The 19,273-nt window shown below is 39.5% G+C and overlaps 1 protein-coding gene across 3 annotated transcripts in view; it reads right to left on the reverse strand.

The window, feature by feature from the left end:
- The window catches only part of ATF7IP2 (activating transcription factor 7 interacting protein 2), a 112,135-nt gene that overhangs the window by 43,536 nt on the left and 49,326 nt on the right, over positions 1-19,273 (reverse strand). For all 3 annotated transcript variants that reach the window (XM_011984192.1, XM_011984194.1, XM_011984193.1), the window contains 4 exons: positions 10,552-10,709; positions 8,284-9,122; positions 6,046-6,170; positions 1,430-1,564 (listed from right to left, as the gene is read on the reverse strand). In XM_011984192.1, the coding sequence (XP_011839582.1) occupies positions 1,430-1,564; positions 6,046-6,170; positions 8,284-9,112 (1,089 nt within the window). In that variant the 5' untranslated portion in view covers positions 9,113-9,122; positions 10,552-10,709. The remainder of the gene's footprint in view (positions 1-1,429; positions 1,565-6,045; positions 6,171-8,283; positions 9,123-10,551; positions 10,710-19,273) is intronic.

A 19,273-nucleotide genomic window follows, 5' to 3' on the forward strand; every position in this document is an offset into this window, starting at 1 on the left:
TGTAGTGGCAGGGGCCTGTAATCCCAGCTACTCGGGAGGCTGAGGCACGACACCTGCTTGAACCTGGGAGGTGGAGGTTGCAGTGAGCCGAGATCACGCCACTGCACTCCAGCCCGGGTGACAGAGTGAGACTCTGTTTTTTGTTTTTTGTTTTTTTTTAAAAAAAAAAAGGCCACGGGCAGTAGCTCACGTTTGGAATCCCAGCACTTTGGGAGGCCAAGGCAGGTAGATCACGAGGTCAGGAGATTGAGACCATCATGGCTAACACAGTGAAACCCGTCTCTACTAAAAATACAAAAAAATTAGCCAGGCGTGGTGGCAGGCGCCTGTAGTCCCAGCTACTGGGACTTGCAGTCCAGAGCTTGCAGTGAGCTGAGATCGCACCACTGCACTCCAGCCTGGGAGACTGAGCAAGACTCCATCTCAAACAAACAAACAAAACAAAACTTCTAACTGGTCTACAATAAAATTAATGTGGGTAAAAATATCAGTTAGCAAGTAATCCTAGAAGAGGAAAACAAAAAGTAGAAAAAAGCTTGAAACAGGTTATATGAGTTCTAATAAAGGATATATTTAGATTTAAAAGACACTGCCTATGTAATTTTTTTGTTTTGTTTTTTGAGATGGAGTCTTGCTGTCAACAGACTGGAGTGCAGTGGTGCAATCTCAGGTCACTGCAACATCTGCCTCCCTGGTTCAAGCAATGCTCCTGCCTCAGCCTCCCAAGTAGCTGGGACCACAGGCACATGCCACCATGCCCAACTAATTTTTGTATTTTTAGTAGAGACTGGGTTTCACCATGTTGTCCAGGATGGTCTCGATCTCTTGACCTTGGGATCCACCCGCCTTGGCCTCCCAAAGTGCTAGCATTACAGGCATAAGCCACTGTGCCCGGCCAAAATTGCCTAAGTATTAAGCCTGTCAATTGACACAGAATGCCTAACAGTTCTATGAATATTTCTCAAAAGTCAATATTGCTAAGCTGTAATAAATTACATTGTCTATGATATGTTCTTACATTAGGCTAATGGCCAGGAATCAGGTATGTCTTCCCTTACTGTTTTCCTTTACGAATATGAAAAATACCACCAAATTCTTCCTTTTAAAAGGACTCAAATGGGCCAGGTGTGGTGACTCACACCTGTAGTCCCAGCACTCTGCGGGGCTGAGGCTAGAGAATCACTTGAGCTCAGGAGTTCGAGGGCAGCCTGGGCAACTGGTAAAACCTCATTTCTACAAAAAAATCCCCCAAATTAGCAGGGCATGGTGCTGTGCGCCTGTAGTCTCAGCTACTCTGGAGACTGAGGTGGGAGGACTGCTTGAGCTCAGGAGGCAGAGGCTGCAGTGAGCCACCGTACTGCAGCCTGAGCAACAGAGCAAGAACACCCCCCACTCCCCTAAAAAGGACTAAAATGAAATCAAAACTTACCAAGAGTTTATCAGCTATTCCTTCATGTTTATTTCTGCACTCTGTCTTCCCAATGCGTTGGTTCAATTCTTTCAGTTTCTTATCAAATAGTTCGTAATTTATACTATAGATCTCCTGTTGAATCAAATGTCTGACCTAGAATTTTAAAATAAAAACCAAAACACCCCACGTTTCAAATTTAAAAGCAATTTTACTTTCTACTTAAAAAAAAAAGCCATGCTCTTTTCCAGATTTACTATAACCAATTATAGTTTATTTATTTATATTTGTATGTTCATATAACTATACCAGTAAGTTTTATAAAACTTGAATATTAAACTCAGAACACACCCAATATTTAAGTATACTGGACATGTTAGAAATTAAATTTATTCTCATAATGCTGACTTTAGTTTCCTAGAGTTCCACTTGAATTCCATATTATACATTATAGAAACAATTAAAAGACTATATACCATTTATATTTTTTAATGTCTATAACTCCTAGTTAGTATTCCATATAAAGGAACTCTGAAAACCAGAGCCTGATGAAAATGGTTGGTCTGTAGTAGATATAGAACAAATTACACAAGTGTGAGACTGGACATTACCACTAATGAGCTACCTTTAGTCAGTCGCATTATTTTTGAGCTTCATTTTCCTTCTTGACAAATGAGTAGATAATATAATAAATGTTGAACAAGCGATACTCAAAGGATTTTTATAGGAACATAAAGTAATACGCAAAAGAGTACCATAAAATAGAAAACACTGAATTGATATGAAAGAAATAAATACGCAAGATAATCACCACTACTTCCATAACTTTTTAGGGCGTGGCTTTCTTGTTGTTAAAATTTAAATATCAATCGGCTGGTTAGCTCAGCTAGTTAGAGCATGGTGCTAAAACTGAAAGAAGGGTACAATAGCTCATGCCTGTAATCCCAACACTCTGGGAGGCCGAGGTGGGCAGATCACGAGGTCAGGAGTTGAAGACCAGCCTGACCAACAGGGTGAAACCCCGACTCTACTAAAAATACAAAAATTAGCCAGGCATTGTGGCAGGCGACTATAGTCCTAGCTACTCAGGAGGCTGAGACAGGAGAACTGCTTGAACCCGGGAGGTGGAGGTTTCAGTGAGCCGAGATCACGCCACTGTACTCCAGCCTGGGTGACTGAGCAAGACTCCACCTCAGAAAAAAAAAAAAAAAAAAAAAGTAGGGGGGAAGCCAAGGACAATTATGTAGTTACCAATGTTATCTGGCATCATGTATGCCGTTCTAACAAATTGTAGTAGTTATAATATGAAAAATTAACAAACTTCATTATCTTTTTTTTTTGAAAACAGACTGGCCCATTTTCAGGGAGAATAATTTCAATGCCACTGATAGGACCAGCTCTGCTGAGCCATACATTGAAAATAACTACAATGCCACTGATATGAGCAGCTCTGCTGAACCATACATTCAGAAACATTCACTGTAGTTTTTTACTCAGTGTGTATCCTTCTGGTAAGCAATTTTCATCACAGTGTATGTAGTCTTTGTTAATATGACCTGCTATGCTACATTTAAAGTATTTAAAATATTTACATATTTTTTCCTCCAGTATCTTGCTTCATGATGCTCAAAACAGAACACATAGTTCCCACGTTAAACTCTTATATTGATATCACCTGGATGATTATATTCTTTAATTTTGATCATTCCCAAGGCTCTTCCTTCCTGTTTCCAAGCGTTCTTACTCTTCAACATTGTCTACTTGATCTCTTCTCTAATGCTTGCTTCACTAACATTTCTTCCATGGTTTCTCTACATTATTAGACATGATTGTCACTTTACTTTCATAACTTTTAAACAGGTGAGCAAATGAATGTGCTCAAAATGTATTATGTTTAAAAAAAGGCTTAGAAACACATACTATTATTATTATTATTATTTTTTTTGAGACAGAGTCTTACTCTGTTGCTCAGGCTACAATGCAGTGGCGTGATCCCAGCTCACTGCAACCTCCACCCACCAGGTTCAAGTGATTCTCCTGCCTCAGCTTCCCTAGTACCTGAGACTACAGGCATGCTCCACCATGCCCAGCTAATTTTTATATTTAGCTGAGACAGAGTTTCGCCATTGTTGGCCAGGTTGGTCTTGAACTCCTGACCTCAAGTGATCCACCCGCCTTGGCCTCCCAAAGTGCTAGGATTACAGGCATGAGCCACCATGTCCGGCCAATACTATTATTTTTACCGATGACCATTACCTATTATTCGTGTGGTGTTTTATGATCACATGTTTGTTAGTTCACTGGCTGGGTTCAATATGTGAAGCTCATACCCACATGAATCTTGGAGAAACAGATCTAAATGTTTTGAAAGTGGAGACACTGTTTTGTACAGTGTTTCTCTAACAGTGTTCCTCATCCTTGGTGAGGAACAATCACAGGGAATGGTTGTTAAAATCAAATTCCTAGGCCCCATCCTGGATCCACCAAACACAATCTTTTGGAAAGGAGCCTGGAAAGTTGTATACTAAACAGTTACTACAAATTGTTTTTATCAGGTACGTTTAAGAAAGCAGTAGCCTAAAACAACAGTCTTCAACCATGAGTTCAAGAAACCACAATTTAAACAAGTACTCCCTGGTGGTTCAGATTGGGACAGGTCCTTAAATTTAATCATTTTAGACTAAGTACCCACCATGGGGTAACTCCTGTCGGTTAGACTATACATTTGTTCTAATTTAATGGTAATGTTCCTTATACAGAAGGAAGACACAATAACCTCCATCAAATACCTCATAAATGTTTTTACCAATGGTAATGTGCCCATCAACAGGGAATCAGATTGAAGTCTTAGTTTCAAAGCGGAGATGGCAGCCAAACTGGCCTGAAGTTTGGAGAAAGTATAAACTTATCTCCAATCTGTGCCAACTTTCTGAGATAGTGGGTAGAGTGAATAACTTAAGACTGTAAAGGAAAAACCCTTCCTCTTCAGTAATTTAACTGGAATTAACCAGGCCATGCTCCTTATGAAACCTCAAAAGGCTAAGAAACGATCACTGTAGGACTCTTTCAGTAGGGGAGAACAATGTCAGAATGATGGGGAGGGCTATCTCATTGAGATTCAAACAAAGTAAACATATAGATATGGTTTAGAGAGATAACTGTTTGGGCAGGAATAAGAAGTGAGGAAAAGCTAGCTATTTAGAGATGGTTATGTACACATCAGAACTTACTTCTGGCTGGGTGCGGGGACTCACACCTGTAATCCCAGCACTTTGGGAGGCCGAGGTGGGCGGATCACTTGAGATCAGCAGTTCAAGACCAGCCTGGCCAACATGTCAAAACCTGTCTCTACTAAAAATACACACAAAAAATTAGCTGGGCATGCTAGTGCACACCTGTAGTCCCAACTGCTCAGGAGGGGGAGGTAGCACTGAGCCAAGACTGTGCCACTGCACTCCAGTCTGGGTGACAAAGTGAGATTCTGCCTCAAACAAATGAGCAAACAGAAACTTCTCACTTCAGCTACTAATTACTGGAAACAAGACACAGCTGGAATCCCCAACCTTCTTCTTGAATAACATGGTCCTTAGGACTAGGATCTATGCTTACCATACTTCTACCCTTTCCCTGCCAACAAAAGAACACTTACATATTTTTTATTGTGTCTCCTTTGCTCTTCTTTGAAGAAAACCAAAAGGTAGACTGGGAAAAACTGCCGACTCACCCTTTAAGCTGGTTCTGTATAAGTCTTTCTCTTTATTTTCCCTTACTATTAGGTGAAGAATACACATTCATAGTATATGTAACTATGTAATTGTAATGGTCTGTTTACAAAAGTAGTGTTTGTTTCTGAAACAGTTGCAGGGCAGTTTGGATGGGGACATTTTGGTCCATTACAGCTGGGAGACATTAGTCTACCACATAATGATTTATAGTGGTGGCATTCTAGTGGTAGTGAAATAGGAAAACATGGTCATCAAAACGCGTCCTGAGTATAGCCATTCTACTAGAACTGAAACACGCTACACTTCAGCTAAAAATTGATCAGACACATATTGAGACTGTAGTACAATGAGGTAAAATGAGGCCACAATGAAAGCAAGAAGTGTATTTAATGATGCTATAAAGCCAAATGTCAGACAATGCATCATATCCGTTTAAGTTTGGAAAATAGGGCAAGGAAACCTGAATGCAGAGGGACTTTGCAATGGACTTTCAGGTTGAGTCTTCTGGGTTGTGGTGAGATCTACAAACGGATATAGCTGCAGATCTAAGAACCCCATGACTAGTACAAAAGACACTGGATTGTTTAACAAAGCTGAAGGTCATGCAGTGTCTGACTTACAGACAAATCTGAGTGTAATACTGACTGAAAGCCCACTCTCTTTTTGCAACAGGACTCTACCTACACATGATCCCTAGGTTATTCTGCATGAGAGCATTTTCAAGAAACCAGAGCTGTTTGGTGATGTAAATAATTCTCTCTCCCCAGTCTGTCTGATAACTTGGCTTTCACATACCAGCTTTGCATCAAGTCAAAGTTGTCTGTGTTATGTCATTGTGGAGACCAGATAATTAACTTTTACCATGTTTTACTAATCAAAAGTAAAAGTTTTATTTAAGCCCCAATATTTTACCTGTTCCAGGAATGCTGTTTGCCTTTCCAAACTTACACAAATATTTTCAGTAATTTGCTCTGAAGTTTTCATGCGTTTAACATTTTCTTTATTTTCTGAAAACATTCTCTTCTTTTGATAATGGCCTTGAGGAGATGGAAAAATTAGAAAGATATTTTAAAGAAAAAAACAAGTTCATCGTGGTGGCTCATGTCTGTAATCCCAGCACTCTGGGAGGCTAAGGAGGGACGATGGCTTAAGGCCAGGAGTTCAAGACCAGCCTGGGCAACATAGTGAAAATTCATCTCTACAGAAAATTTAAAATTAGCTGGGTATGGTGGGACATGCCTGTAGTCTCAGCTACTCAGGAGGCTCAGGTGAGAGGATTGCTTGAGCCTGGGAAGTTGAGGTGGCAGTGAGCACCTCGACCACTGCACTCCAGCCTGGGCAACACAGTGAGACCCCGTTTCAAGGAAGAAAAAAAGAGAAGGAAATAGGAATTCTCTAACTTAGAGACCCTCTGAGCAAATGGAAAAACTAAAATATGACACTGCAGCATTTTGTAGAATGTTCAATTGAATAAAAACATACCCACAAACTAATCTTAAAAAAAAATGAGTTATCTTAGGTAGGGTTCTGGTCTCAGACACACTGTCCCTTCAATTTTACTTAATAATTCAATACAAATATATGAACAAAAACTTAACAAATTATGCCATTTAATTCTCTATTTATAGTGACTTAAGTGGTTCTACGTTATTTTATATAAAGGTACTCTTTTTTCATTTTGAGAAGGAGTCTCGCTCTTGTCGCCCACACTACAGTGAAGCAGCACGATCTCCGCTCAATGCAACTTCCGCCCCTCCAGGTTCAAGCAATTCTCCTGTCTCAGTCTCCCGAGTAGCTGGGATAATAGGTGCCCCCCACCATGCCTGGCTAATTTTTTTCGTATTTTTAGTAGAGACGGGGTTTCGCCATGTTGGCCAGGTTGATCTTGAACTCCTGACCTCAGATGATCCACCTGCCTTGTCCTCCCAAAGTGCTGGGATTATAGTTGCTAGGCACAGTGCGTGGTTTTTTTTTGTTTTTTGTTTTTTTTTTTTAAGAGACAAGGTCTTGGATCTGTTGCCCAGGCTGGTCTGGAGAGCTTAAGCGATCCTCCTGCCTTGGCCTTCCAAAGTGCTGCGATTACAGGCATGAGCCACCGCACCCAGCCAGTCGTATTATACATATTTTAAATAGATGATACTGTTATTATTTTTAAGTAATTTTAAATTCATCTTGTTAAAAGACCATTCTGTAATCTAGACAAGAACACAACATTTATAGCATTAAATCAGTTTTTTTCTATTTCATTAACAAAACACCCTACTTCAAATGAAATTCACTTTTGCTATTTTAATGATGTTATAACCCAAGGACTTCATTTTACTATTTGGGGTGCTTCTCTTTCTCTACACACACATATATACACGTGTGAATATATTATCTATCATCTTATACTTAGCATGTGATTTACAGGTCAATTCTACAGAAAGAAATAGGGTTGGCTGGGTGTGGTGGCTCACGCCTGTAATCCCAGCACTTTGGGAGGCAAAGGCGGGTGGATCACGAGGTCAGGAGTTCGAGACCAGCATGACCAACATGGTGAAACCCTATCTCTACTAAAAATACAAAAAACAAAAAAAAAAAAAAAAAAAAAACCACTTAGCCAGGCGTAGTGGTGCCCACCTGTAATCCCAGCTACTCAGGAGGCTGAGGCAGGAGAATCACTTGAACCTGGGAGGTGGGGGTTGCAGTGAGCCGAGACTGCGCCACTGCACTCCAGCCTGGGCGACAGAGCAAGACTCCGTCTCAAAAAAGAAAAAAAAAAAGAAAGAAAAGAAAGAAATAGGGTTACCAACAATTTTTAAAACCCACTCTCCTTAAACTAGCCTCCTTCTTAATCTAATAAAACTTCAAAATAAGAAGAGATGTTTATGAAATGAACCAAATAATTGCTATAAACCACCTTTTGATATTTTGTACTTAAGGAAAAGTGATTGATTCCTTCTTTGCAATAATTACCCTTTTAATATAGTGGATACCTGTTCCCCACCTCACCAAGAATGGTTCAGAAACAAGATACTGTGATATTGTTGTCATCATTTACCTTTTTCCTGTCTATATTCTACTTGTTCGTATATTTGAGACTTTAAAATACCCCAAGGAAAACTGACTATTTTAATTTTTCTAAAAGGTGCATAAGTATATACTTACTGTTGTTATTAGTGTCAAGTGATGACTGCCATGTTGAGTCTGCAGTTTCACAATTTGAAATACTGGAAGGACAGGTTCTACTACACTCATTGGTTTTCAAAATGTCATCAGCACAGTGGTTAGAAGTGACTGAATTCACTAAATTAGGTGTTTTCTCAACAGGCACAAAACCTGACTCTTCTGAACATAAAATGTTGTCACCTTGCCTTTTACCATGTGATTCTGAATTGGAGTTTGTTTCTAAATGGAAAACCATCTGGTCAGTTTTATCATCCACGGTACTGGTTACTGTAGACTCTGGCATCTGAACACCACCACTCAATACACTGGGTGGACAGCAACTGGACTTCAGACTACAAGCCCCTTCATGCTCAAAAAGGGATCTTGTTACATTTGTCTGACACTCAGAATCATTTTCAGAAGTGTTCAGTGAATCTTTTGCCTCTTCTATGAAGACTTTGCTGGGGGAATCTGTTGTTTTACTTGGCTTTTGGTCCGAACAAACAACTTGTTCCAATTTTGTTTCTGAATGAATGATTTCTTCTACTGGTTTTATGCAATTCTGAGAGAATACGTTACTTTTCTCTGATATTGAATTTTTATTAGAGTCCAATGAGGATGCACCACTTTCAGAAGGGCTACATTTGGTAGTTATGACACTAGGACTGAAACGCTGATTACCACTTGGAACATTACTCCCAATTGCTGCTGTTTTCAGTGCTTCAACATTCCTGGACTTATTCAGCATCTCTACTTGCTTCCGGCAACTTAGGGGCATTGTTTTTTTTGCTTTTAATATCTTCCGTTTAATTCTATCTGGACTTGCCATCTTTCATATCCTGGAATTCAAGACATCATATTTAAGTGCATTCCTCTAGCGAATAAAAGTTATTTACTACTGAAATAAAGTTATTTATTTAGAATATTAAAATAACATTGATACTGTCTCTCCAGATAATCACCTTAATGAAAATTATATCCATTTTCATGTCACTGAAAACAGAAATCATTTCTATTGTTTCTATAAATCAAAACTATATAAATTCAAAATCTGTATTGCTAGTAAGCCTCTACCTGATAGTTTTATCTAGCCACTTCTTGTTGTATCACCTCAGTGCCATAACCATTCACTATTTACTCATCAAGGTAAGTCAGAGTTTAAATAATCTAAAGATTAAATTGTACTAATTCATAAAAACAAAAAAAAAAGTTTTGTATAAAACATTCCATTTTCCATACACAATGGCATCTGTTTAAGATTTCCTAATGTTCAAGTTTCTAAAATAAATGTGGCCGGGTGTGGTGGCTCATGCCTGTAATCCCAGCACTTTGGGAGGCCGAGGCGGAAGAATTATTTGCAGTCAGGAGTTCGAGACCAGTCTGGCCAACGTGATGAAACCCTGTCTCTACTAAAAATACAAAAATTAGCCAGGCATGGTGGCATGCACCTGTAATCCCAAGCTACTCGGGAGGCTGAGGCACAAGAATCACTTGAACCTGGGAGGTGGACGTTGCAGTGAGCCAACATCGCCCCACTGTACTCCAGCCTGGGCAACAGGGTGAGATGGTCTCAAAAAAAATAAAATAAAATAAAACAAGCACTAAGATACATAACATTCCAGCTTAAATAAACAAGCCAACTAACCGGGCGCAGTGGCTCACGCCTGTAATCCTAGCACTTTGGGATGCTAAGGTAGGTGGATCACCTGAGGTCTGGAGTTCAGGCCAGCCTGGCCAACAGGGCAAAACACCATCTCTCTCTTAAAAATACAAAACTTAGCCAGGCGTGGTGGCACATGCCTGTAATCCCACCTTCTGGGAGGCTGAGGCAAGTGAATCACTTGAACTCAGGAGGCAGAGGTTGCAGTGAGCCAAGATAGTGCCACTGTACCCCAGCCTGGGCTACAGAGCGAGATTCTGTCTTAAACAAACAAACAAACCTGATATGTATGCTAAATAAATCCAGAAAAACAGAAGAACACTCTTCATTAAGACCCTAATGTGCCTATATAATTATATTTTTCCTATAGGACTGTGTATTATTTGATTGTCTCTTCGTGAATACAATTCTTGCATTATTTTCCAAAGAAAATGAACAAATCAAATCTTTTCTCTAGCATGGTTTAATGATGTATTTGCTAAAACTGATAATCATGATGCATAAAACTAGCAGCTTTGCCTGAAGACACTGCTACAGTTTTGTGTCCTACAAATAAAAACATTCTTATATTATTTTAAAGGGAGAATTCAACCAGGTGTGGCACATGCCTGTGGTCCCAGCTACTGAGGAGGCTGATGCAGGAGGTTCACTTGAGCCCAGGAATTAGACACTGCCGTGATCTGTGATTGCACCACTGCACTCCAGCATGGGCGACAGAGCGAGACCTTGTCTCAAAGAAAGAAAAAGAAAAAAAAAAAAAGGATTCCTATAAAAAAAAAGAAAAAATATGGTTAATTTATAATTGAATGTGCTATGTTGTTATTTCTGACAGGAGAAAAGTGCTGTTTTGACTGGAAATTGATGAGAACGAAATCCTATACTTAAAATTTTAAACATCAGATAATTGGGAATTTTTTCCTGATTACCTTCTGGTTTCATAAATTTCAAACTTTGGCTTCTCTAATACTCACATATTACAGGTGCCAGGCACCAGAGACCACATTCCCAACACAATCAGGCTGACAGGCTATAATTACCTACATCCAGAAATGACTCTGAATCACAAACACATCCCACTAAACACAAACAAAGCCACCAATCACAAAATGCCTGAAACCACTCTACTGCCAGCTGACACAAAGAAGAAATCAAGGTGAAGAGAGACAGGGGTCTCAAATGACTATACTTAAAATATCTTACTATTGTAAATCTGATGAAAACGTCCAACCATGCGAACATATTGTTACTATGGCCCTTCTAAGGGCCTTTGGAAAAGGCCCAAACTAGTAAAAAGTGCTGGAATTTAAGCTCTAGAGTAAAAAAGTACCTCTACATTTGATGCATACAAAAGACTTGTAATATGTGTTAATTACAAAGTATAATAAAGTGAACATCTTTGAAACACCCACAACAAATAAGTAGAATACTATCAGTAACCTGCATTTACTCATGTTTCTCCAAACAATGCCCCTTGCACCTCTTCTCCATCCTGATGAAGTTTCCTAAACTTAGTTTATAATTCTATTACTTTTTCTACAGTTTCATCATAAATGTCATATGTAAACAAATATACTGTTTAATTTTGTTGAGCAAATTATAGCTAATACTTGTTTTTTCAGTTATATGTATGTATAAAATTCATCCATGTGCTTCTGTATAGCAATAATTCATGTTCTTCTTTGCACTGTAATAATTCATTGGGCAGATATTCCAAAATTTGTTTATCTGATCATTTGTGAAAGATCTTTGGGTCACCTCCAGTTGCTTTTTTTTTTTTTTTTTTTGAGACAGGGTCTTGCTGCTCTGTTACCCAGGCTGGAGTGCAGCATGGCTCACGGCAGCTTCAACCTCCCAGGCTCAAGCTATCCTCCCACCTCAGCCTCCTAAGAAGCTGGGATTACAGGCATGTACCACCACACTTGGCTAATTTGTAAAAAAAATTTTGTGGATATTGGGTCTTACTATGTTGCCCAGGCTAGTCTGAAACTCCTGGACTCAAGTGATCCTCATGCCTCAGCCTCCCAAAGTGCTGGGATTACATCTCCAGTTCTTGTTGATGTTCTGACACAACAACACTATTCTGAACACTTCTGTCTCAAGGTGCTTATGTGTAAGCATTTCCTGGGTGAATTTCTGGATGCTAATAAGGTATCTATGTTCAACTTTTCAAGAAAGCCAAATTATTTCCTGGAGCAGTTCTACCAGTTTGCATCTATACAGTCAATATATAAGAGTTACCACTGAGCCACATCCTCTTGAACCCTTGGTACTGCCAGACTTGATTTTAGTCAATCTACTTGGATAAAGAATTAGCTCTCATTGTCTTAATTTGCCTTTCCCTAATTACTGTCATCTTTTCCTATGTTTATTAGCTATGTTTACTTGTCTGTAAAAATTCCTGGTTATTTCCTGCTCATGACTTCTTGGGTGTTTTTCCTCTCTCATTTTTAAAGCATACTTAACATATTATAAACCATATTCCAGCCAGGTGTGGTGGCTCACGCCTGTAATCCCAGCACTTTGGCAGGCTGAGGTGAATGGATCACCTGAGGCGAGTTCGAGACCACCCTAGCCAACAGGGTGAAACCCTGTCTCTACTAAAAACTACAAAAATTTGCTGGGCGTGGTGGCACACGCCTGTATTCCCAGCTACTTGGGAGGATGAGGCAAGAGAACCACTTGAACCCAGGAGGTGGAGGTTGTAGTGAGCTGAGATCACATCATTGTACTTTAGCCAGGGCAACAGAGTTGGACGTTGTCTTAAAAAAACAAAAACCAAAAACAATAACATATTCCTTCGTCAATCCTTTGTTATATGAGTTACAGGTGTCTTACCAGGCTCTTCCTAATTTTCATATAGTCAAATTAAATATATTTTTTTCTTTTATGGTTAAAGTTTCATCTCTCTTCCTTGTGACATCCTTCTCTACCCCATGATGTTGTGTGAAATAGTGAAGCCTACTGGTGGTAAAGAAGCCTTTCGCTGATGTAAGTTATTTAAGGACAAGGTGCTATACCACGGCTGTGCAATTATTACAATATACAGTAAGATTGCAGAGTGCCAGCTCAGAGTACATTATTGTTAAACTTCATAAAAAACATGAACTAAATGGTCATTAACATTACATACTTCGTAACTGGTTAAACTTACGGCTCTGAGGAGAGGTATTTCACCTGGAAAACGTCTCCATGAGAATGCTTAGGGGAGACAAGCAAAACTGCCAATAAAAGGTGCAAGTAAGTTAAATATTTCTAACTATATAGTTTGCCTATCATTGAAACTGTTTAGTGAAGTTGAATTCATTGCTGAGAATAAAAAATAACCACCCAAACTAATTGGGGATCCCTACCATCACCAGAACTCTTCTCTTCAGCCAACTTGAATTCTTTGCTGTCACATAAACCAAAACTCACAGATCTTTGAGATGGAAACACTGTCCTATAAACACACTGCAAAAGATGAATTATATTTTCTCAAGTTTTAATTATATTTTCTCAAGTCTTTTACAATTTAAGTCCTTAATCCATCTAGAATTTATTTTAGCACATAGAGGAAAGGACTTATTTTCATTTTTTCCTCAGATGTACAATTGCTTGGCTGTATCCTCACTGTTAACTTCATTTTAAAATCATAAAATAATCTAATCTGTACTTTTCATCTGTTTTATGATGATGTAAATTCTACTGAATATGATGTTGACCATCCTTTACCTTTAACTTTTTTTTTTTTTGAGACAGAGTTTCACTCTTGTTGCCTAGGCTGCAGTGCAATGGTGCGATCTCGGCTCATCACAACCTCTGCCTCCAGGGTTCAAGTGATTCTCCTGCCTCTCGAGTGGCTGGGATTACAGGCGTGTGGCACCACGCCTGGCTAGTTTTGTATTTTTAATACAGATGGGGTTCCTCAATGCTGGTCAGGCTGGTCTCAAACTCCCGATCTCAGGTGATTTGCCCACTCTAGCCTCCCAAAGTGCTGGGATTACAGATGTGAGCCACCACACCCGGCCTACCTTTAACATTTTTTTATCAATTTGTTTCTTGTAATACCCAAAAATTTTCACCTAATGTCTTTCAACAGAATTTAATCCATTTACATTAGTTATACATAACATATTAAAACCCTAATTTACATTATTGTTTCTATATTATTTAATATTAAGGTGTCTTTTTTTTTTTTTTTTAAAGATCTGACTCTGCTTCACAATTGCATGGAACTGACTACCTTTAAAGATTTCTGGCTAGGCACAGTGCCTCACGCCTGTAATCCCAGCAGTTTGGGAGGCCGAGGCGGATGGATCACTTGAGGTCAGGAGTTCAAGACCAGCCTGGCCAACATGGTGAAACCTCGTCTCTACTAAAAATACCAAAAAAAAAAAAAAAAAAAAATTAGCCAGGCATGGTGATAGGCACCTGTAATCCCAGCCACTCAGGAGGCTGAGGTGGGATAATCACTTGAACCCGGGAGGCAGAGGTTGCAGTGAGCCAAGACTGAGCCATTGCACGCTAGCCTGGGCAACAGGAGCGAAACAGTCGCAAAAAAAAAAAAAAAAAAAAAAAAAAAAAATTGATATAAACATTCATGTACAAGTTTTTATGTGGACATAATGTTTTCATGTTTCTTTGTTCTATATACCTAGCAGCAGAATTATTTGGTCATGTGGTAACTCTAGATTTAATCTTCTGAGGAACTACCAAGACTGTTTTCCAAAATGTCTGGAACAACTTACACTCAAACCAGCAGTGAATGAGAGTTCCAATTTTAACACCCTTTTCACCAACACTTCTTATCTGTTTGTCTTAGTATAGTTATCCTGTTGCAACTGATGTGGTGCCTTATTGCCATTTTGATTTGCATTTACCTGATGGCTAATGATGTTGAGCATCTTTTCACATACTTCTTGGAGGCTTGTGCATCTTCTTTAGATAAATGTCTATGCAGATTCTTTGAGAATTTAAAACCTGTGTTATTTGCCTTTTTATTACTGGCTTGTAAGAGTTCCTCATATATTTTAGATTAAGTCCCTTATAAGATATAATTTACAAAGTTTCCCTCATATTCTATGGATTGTCTTTCCCATTCCTTGATGGCATGCTTAGAAAATAGTGTAAAATTTTCATAAAGCATAATTTCTAAAGATTTGAAAACACATTTACATGTGTTTTTAGCAAAGATATCACAGCCTAATCCAAGGTCCTAAGAATTTTGAAGTTTTATAAGTGCTTATATTTAGGTTTTTGATCCATTTTCATTAAGTTTTGCATATGGTGAGAGATAGGAGTCTGTTGGAAACAGGCCCCAAAACTGGACATAAACAAAATCTCTGCAGCACTGTGACATGATTGTGATGGCTATGACGCCCACGCTGAACGTTGTTGGTTTACCAGAATAAGGGCAAGGAACGCCTGGCCCATCCAGGGCGGAAAATCCCTTAAGGTGTTCCAGAACCGTGAACAACAGCATGAGCCATCTGTGCCTTAAAGACATGTTCCTGCTGCAGATAACTAGCCAGAGCCCACCCCTTTGTTTCCCGTTTTAGTTAAATTATAATCTATAGAAACAATGCTTATCACTGGCTTGCTGTAAATAAATATGTGGATAAAACTGTGTTTGTGGCACTCAGCTAGGAAGGCTGTCAGCCTCAATTCCCACCCTGCACTCTATATTTCTATGTGTCTTTAATTCCTTTAGTGTCGCTGGGTTAGGGTCTCCATGACTGAGCTGGTCTCAGCAAGTGGTGCCCATATGTGGGGCTTGAACCCAGGTCGAAGGGTCGCCAGAGCGATGATTGGAGAACGTGGAACTACGCTGGAGGACACCCGAGTACTCTTAAGCAATCCCTGTGGTGAGTAAGAAGGGGAGCTTAGAAGCATCAGGATAACACAATGGGACAAGTGTGGGCTCTGGTTCGTTCCACCTTGGAACCTTTTCACACTGATGAGGAGGAAGGAGGGTATAACAAAGTAATATAAGAGGTGACAGAGCAGGTCTGTTGATCAGCTAAAGCTAAAGCAGCAAAGGAGGGAGAGGTTTGTCCCTACCCTTCTGTACCCCCTCATTATTTTGAAGAAAAAGAGTGGCCTGACCCTCCAGATCTTTCTTTTCCAGAGGACAGTGGGTGAAAAGTAGTTGCCGCAGTAACTGTTCAGGCAGCGCCTCAAGCGACCACTCTCAGTTCTATTCAGGAATTCAGTAAGCTAGACAAGAGGGTGATATAGAGGCTTCGCAGTTCCCTGTTAGAATACACCACCCAGATCAACAGGGAAATACTACAGCTACTTTTGAGCCTTTTCCTTTTAAAATACTTAAAGAATTTAAACAAGTTATTAATCAATATAGACCAGGTTCTCCTTTTGTAATAGGACTGTTAAAGAATGTTGCTGTCTCCAGTTAGATGATGCCAGCAGTCAGGCCGGTAGGATTACTTCTAGGTAGGTCTAGTTTAAATTTATTTATTTATTTGACGAAGTTGCGCTCCGTCACCCAGGCTGGAGTGCAGTGGCAAGGTCTCGGCTTACTGACAGCTCCGACTCCCGAGTTCACGCCATTCTCCTGCCTCAGCCTCCTGAGTAGCTGGGACTACAGATGCCCACCACCACGCCCGGCTAATTTTTTGTATTTCTAGTAGAGATGGAGTTCTACTAGTAGATCTCTAGTAGAGATCAAGACCATGTTAGCCAGGATGGTCTTGATCTCCTGACCTCATGATCCGCCCACCTCAGCCTCCCAAAGTGTTGAGATTACAGGCGTGAGCCACTGTGCCCGGCCTCTGGTTTAAATTTAAAAGGAGTGCAAGTACATACAGGAGTCATGAATTCAGATTACAATGGGGAAATTCAGATTGTTATATCTACTTCTGTTCCCTGGAAAGCAGAGCCAGGAGAGCATATAGCACAGCTCCTGATTGTGCCGTATGTGGAAATGGGGAAAAGTGAAACTAAACGAACAGGAGGATTTGGAAACACAAATAAACAATGCAAAGCAGCTTACTGGGTGAATCAAATTACTGACAAATGTCCTATCTGTGAAGTAACTATTCAGGGAAAGACGTTCAAAGGTTTGGTAGACACAGGAACGGACATTTCATTTCATTCATTTCTCTACAGCACTGGCTGTCTGCGTGGCCAATTCAACCTGCTCAATTTAACACAGTTGAAGCTGGTAAAGCACCAGAAGTATATCAAAGTAGTTGTATCTTGCATTGTGAAGGGCCCAATGGACAACCTGGGACTATTCAACCAATTGTAACTTCTATACCTATAAATTTATGGGGGAGAGATTTATTACAACAATGGGGAGCAGAAATTCTAATTCCAGAGCAATTATACAGCCCTTAAAGTCAACATATGATGCATGAAACGGAGTATGTCCCTGGTATGGGGCTGGAAAAATTTTGCAAGGTTTGAAGGAACTGCTTCAAGTGGAAAGAAAGTTTCCGCCAAGGTTTAGGATATCATTTTTGATGGCGGCCACTGTTAAGCCTCCAGAACCTATACTTTAAAATGGTTAACAGATAAGCCAATTTGGATAGAACAATGACCGCTGAGCAAAGAGAAACTGGAGGCTTTACAGGACTTAGTTACTGAACAATTAGAAAAAGGACACATAGCTCCAACAATCTCCCCTTGGAATTCTCCAGTTTTCATAATTAAGAAAAAATCAGGTAAATGGAGAATGTTAACTGACTTCAAGGCCATTAAATCAGTTATACAACCTATGGGGGCATTAAAGCCAGAATTGCCTTCTCCTGCTATGATTCTGGAAAACTGGCCTTTAACAGTCATAGATTTAAGACTGTTTCTTTACTATCCCCTTAGCTGAGCAAGACTTTGAATGGTTTGTATTTACAATTCCTGCATTAAACAACCTGCAGCCTGCTAAGCGTTTTCATTAGAAAGTGTTGCCACAAGGCATGTTAAACAGTCCAACAATTTGCCAGACGTATGTAGGGCAAGCAGTTGAATCTACTCATAAAAAATGTTCACAGTGTTACATTATTCATTATATGGATGATATACTTTGTGCTGACCCCACTCGAGAATTATTACTCCAATCTTATGATCACGTGCAAATTGCGATTGCTTACGCTGGTTTAATTATAACTCCTGACAAAATTCAGACTACTGCTCCTTACTCCTACTTGGGGACCTTAGTAAATGACACAATAGTGCCACAGAAAGTAACCATACGTAGAGATCAATTGAAAACATTAAATGTTTCAAAAATTACTTTCAAAAATTACCAGGGGACATTAACTGGATATAACCTGCTCTAGGCATTTCTACCTATGCCATGAGTAATCTGTTTTCTATCCTTAGAGGAGATCTTAGTCTCAGTAGCCCTCAGCAATTAACAAAAGAGGCTGAGACAGTTACAGCTAATTGAGAAGCACGTGCATAAGGCTCAAATAAGTAGAAAAGATCCAGAGAAGACTCTAGATTTGCTAATTTTTTCAACTCAGATTCACCTACTGGTGTTACTGTTTAAAAGCACGATCTTGCAGAGTGGTTTTTTCTTCCACATACTAATTCACGGACTCTAACTCCTCATTTAGATCAAATCGCTATTACGATAGGAAATAAGAGAACTCGGATTGTTAAATTACATGGATATAATCCTGGAAAAATTACCGCCCCTCTTATGAAGGCACAAATACAGCAAGCTTTTATAAATAGTCCTACTTGGCAAACCCATTTAGCTAACTTTGTGGGTATTCTCAATAACCACTTTCCTAAAACAAGACTGTTCCAATTTTTGAAAATTTTAAAAATTTAATTGGATTCTCCCTAAAATAACTAAATTTAAATCAACTGAGGGTGCTCAAAATGTCTTCACAGATGGGTCTAGTAATGGTAAATTTCTTATTCTGGCTTGAAAGGTAAAGTTTTTCAGACGCCCTATACTTCAGCTCAAAAAGCAGAGCTTGTAGCTATAATTGAGGTATTGACCGCTTTTGATATACTTATTAATGTGATTTCTGATTCTTCATAGGTGGTTCATTCCACACAATTAATTGAAAATGCTCAGTTATGATTTCATACAGATGAACAACTGATTATTTTCCCAACTGCAAACAGCAGTTAGGAGTAGAATGCACCCTTTTACATCACTCACATTAGCACTCATATACCTCTTCCAGGACCTTTGACTGCAGGGAATCAAATGGCTGATAGCCTAGTTGCTACTGCAATATCTAACGCCAGACACTTTCACAATTTAACCCATGTTAATGCCTCTGGTCTCAAACGCAGATATAGCATTACCTGGAAAGAAGCTAAAGCTATTATCCAGCGATGCCCAACTTGCCAAATGGTACATTCCTCATCTTTTAC

This window comes from Mandrillus leucophaeus, unplaced genomic scaffold (genome assembly GCF_000951045.1).
Source record: "Mandrillus leucophaeus isolate KB7577 unplaced genomic scaffold, Mleu.le_1.0 Scaffold263, whole genome shotgun sequence".
NCBI lineage: Eukaryota > Metazoa > Chordata > Mammalia > Primates > Cercopithecidae > Mandrillus > Mandrillus leucophaeus.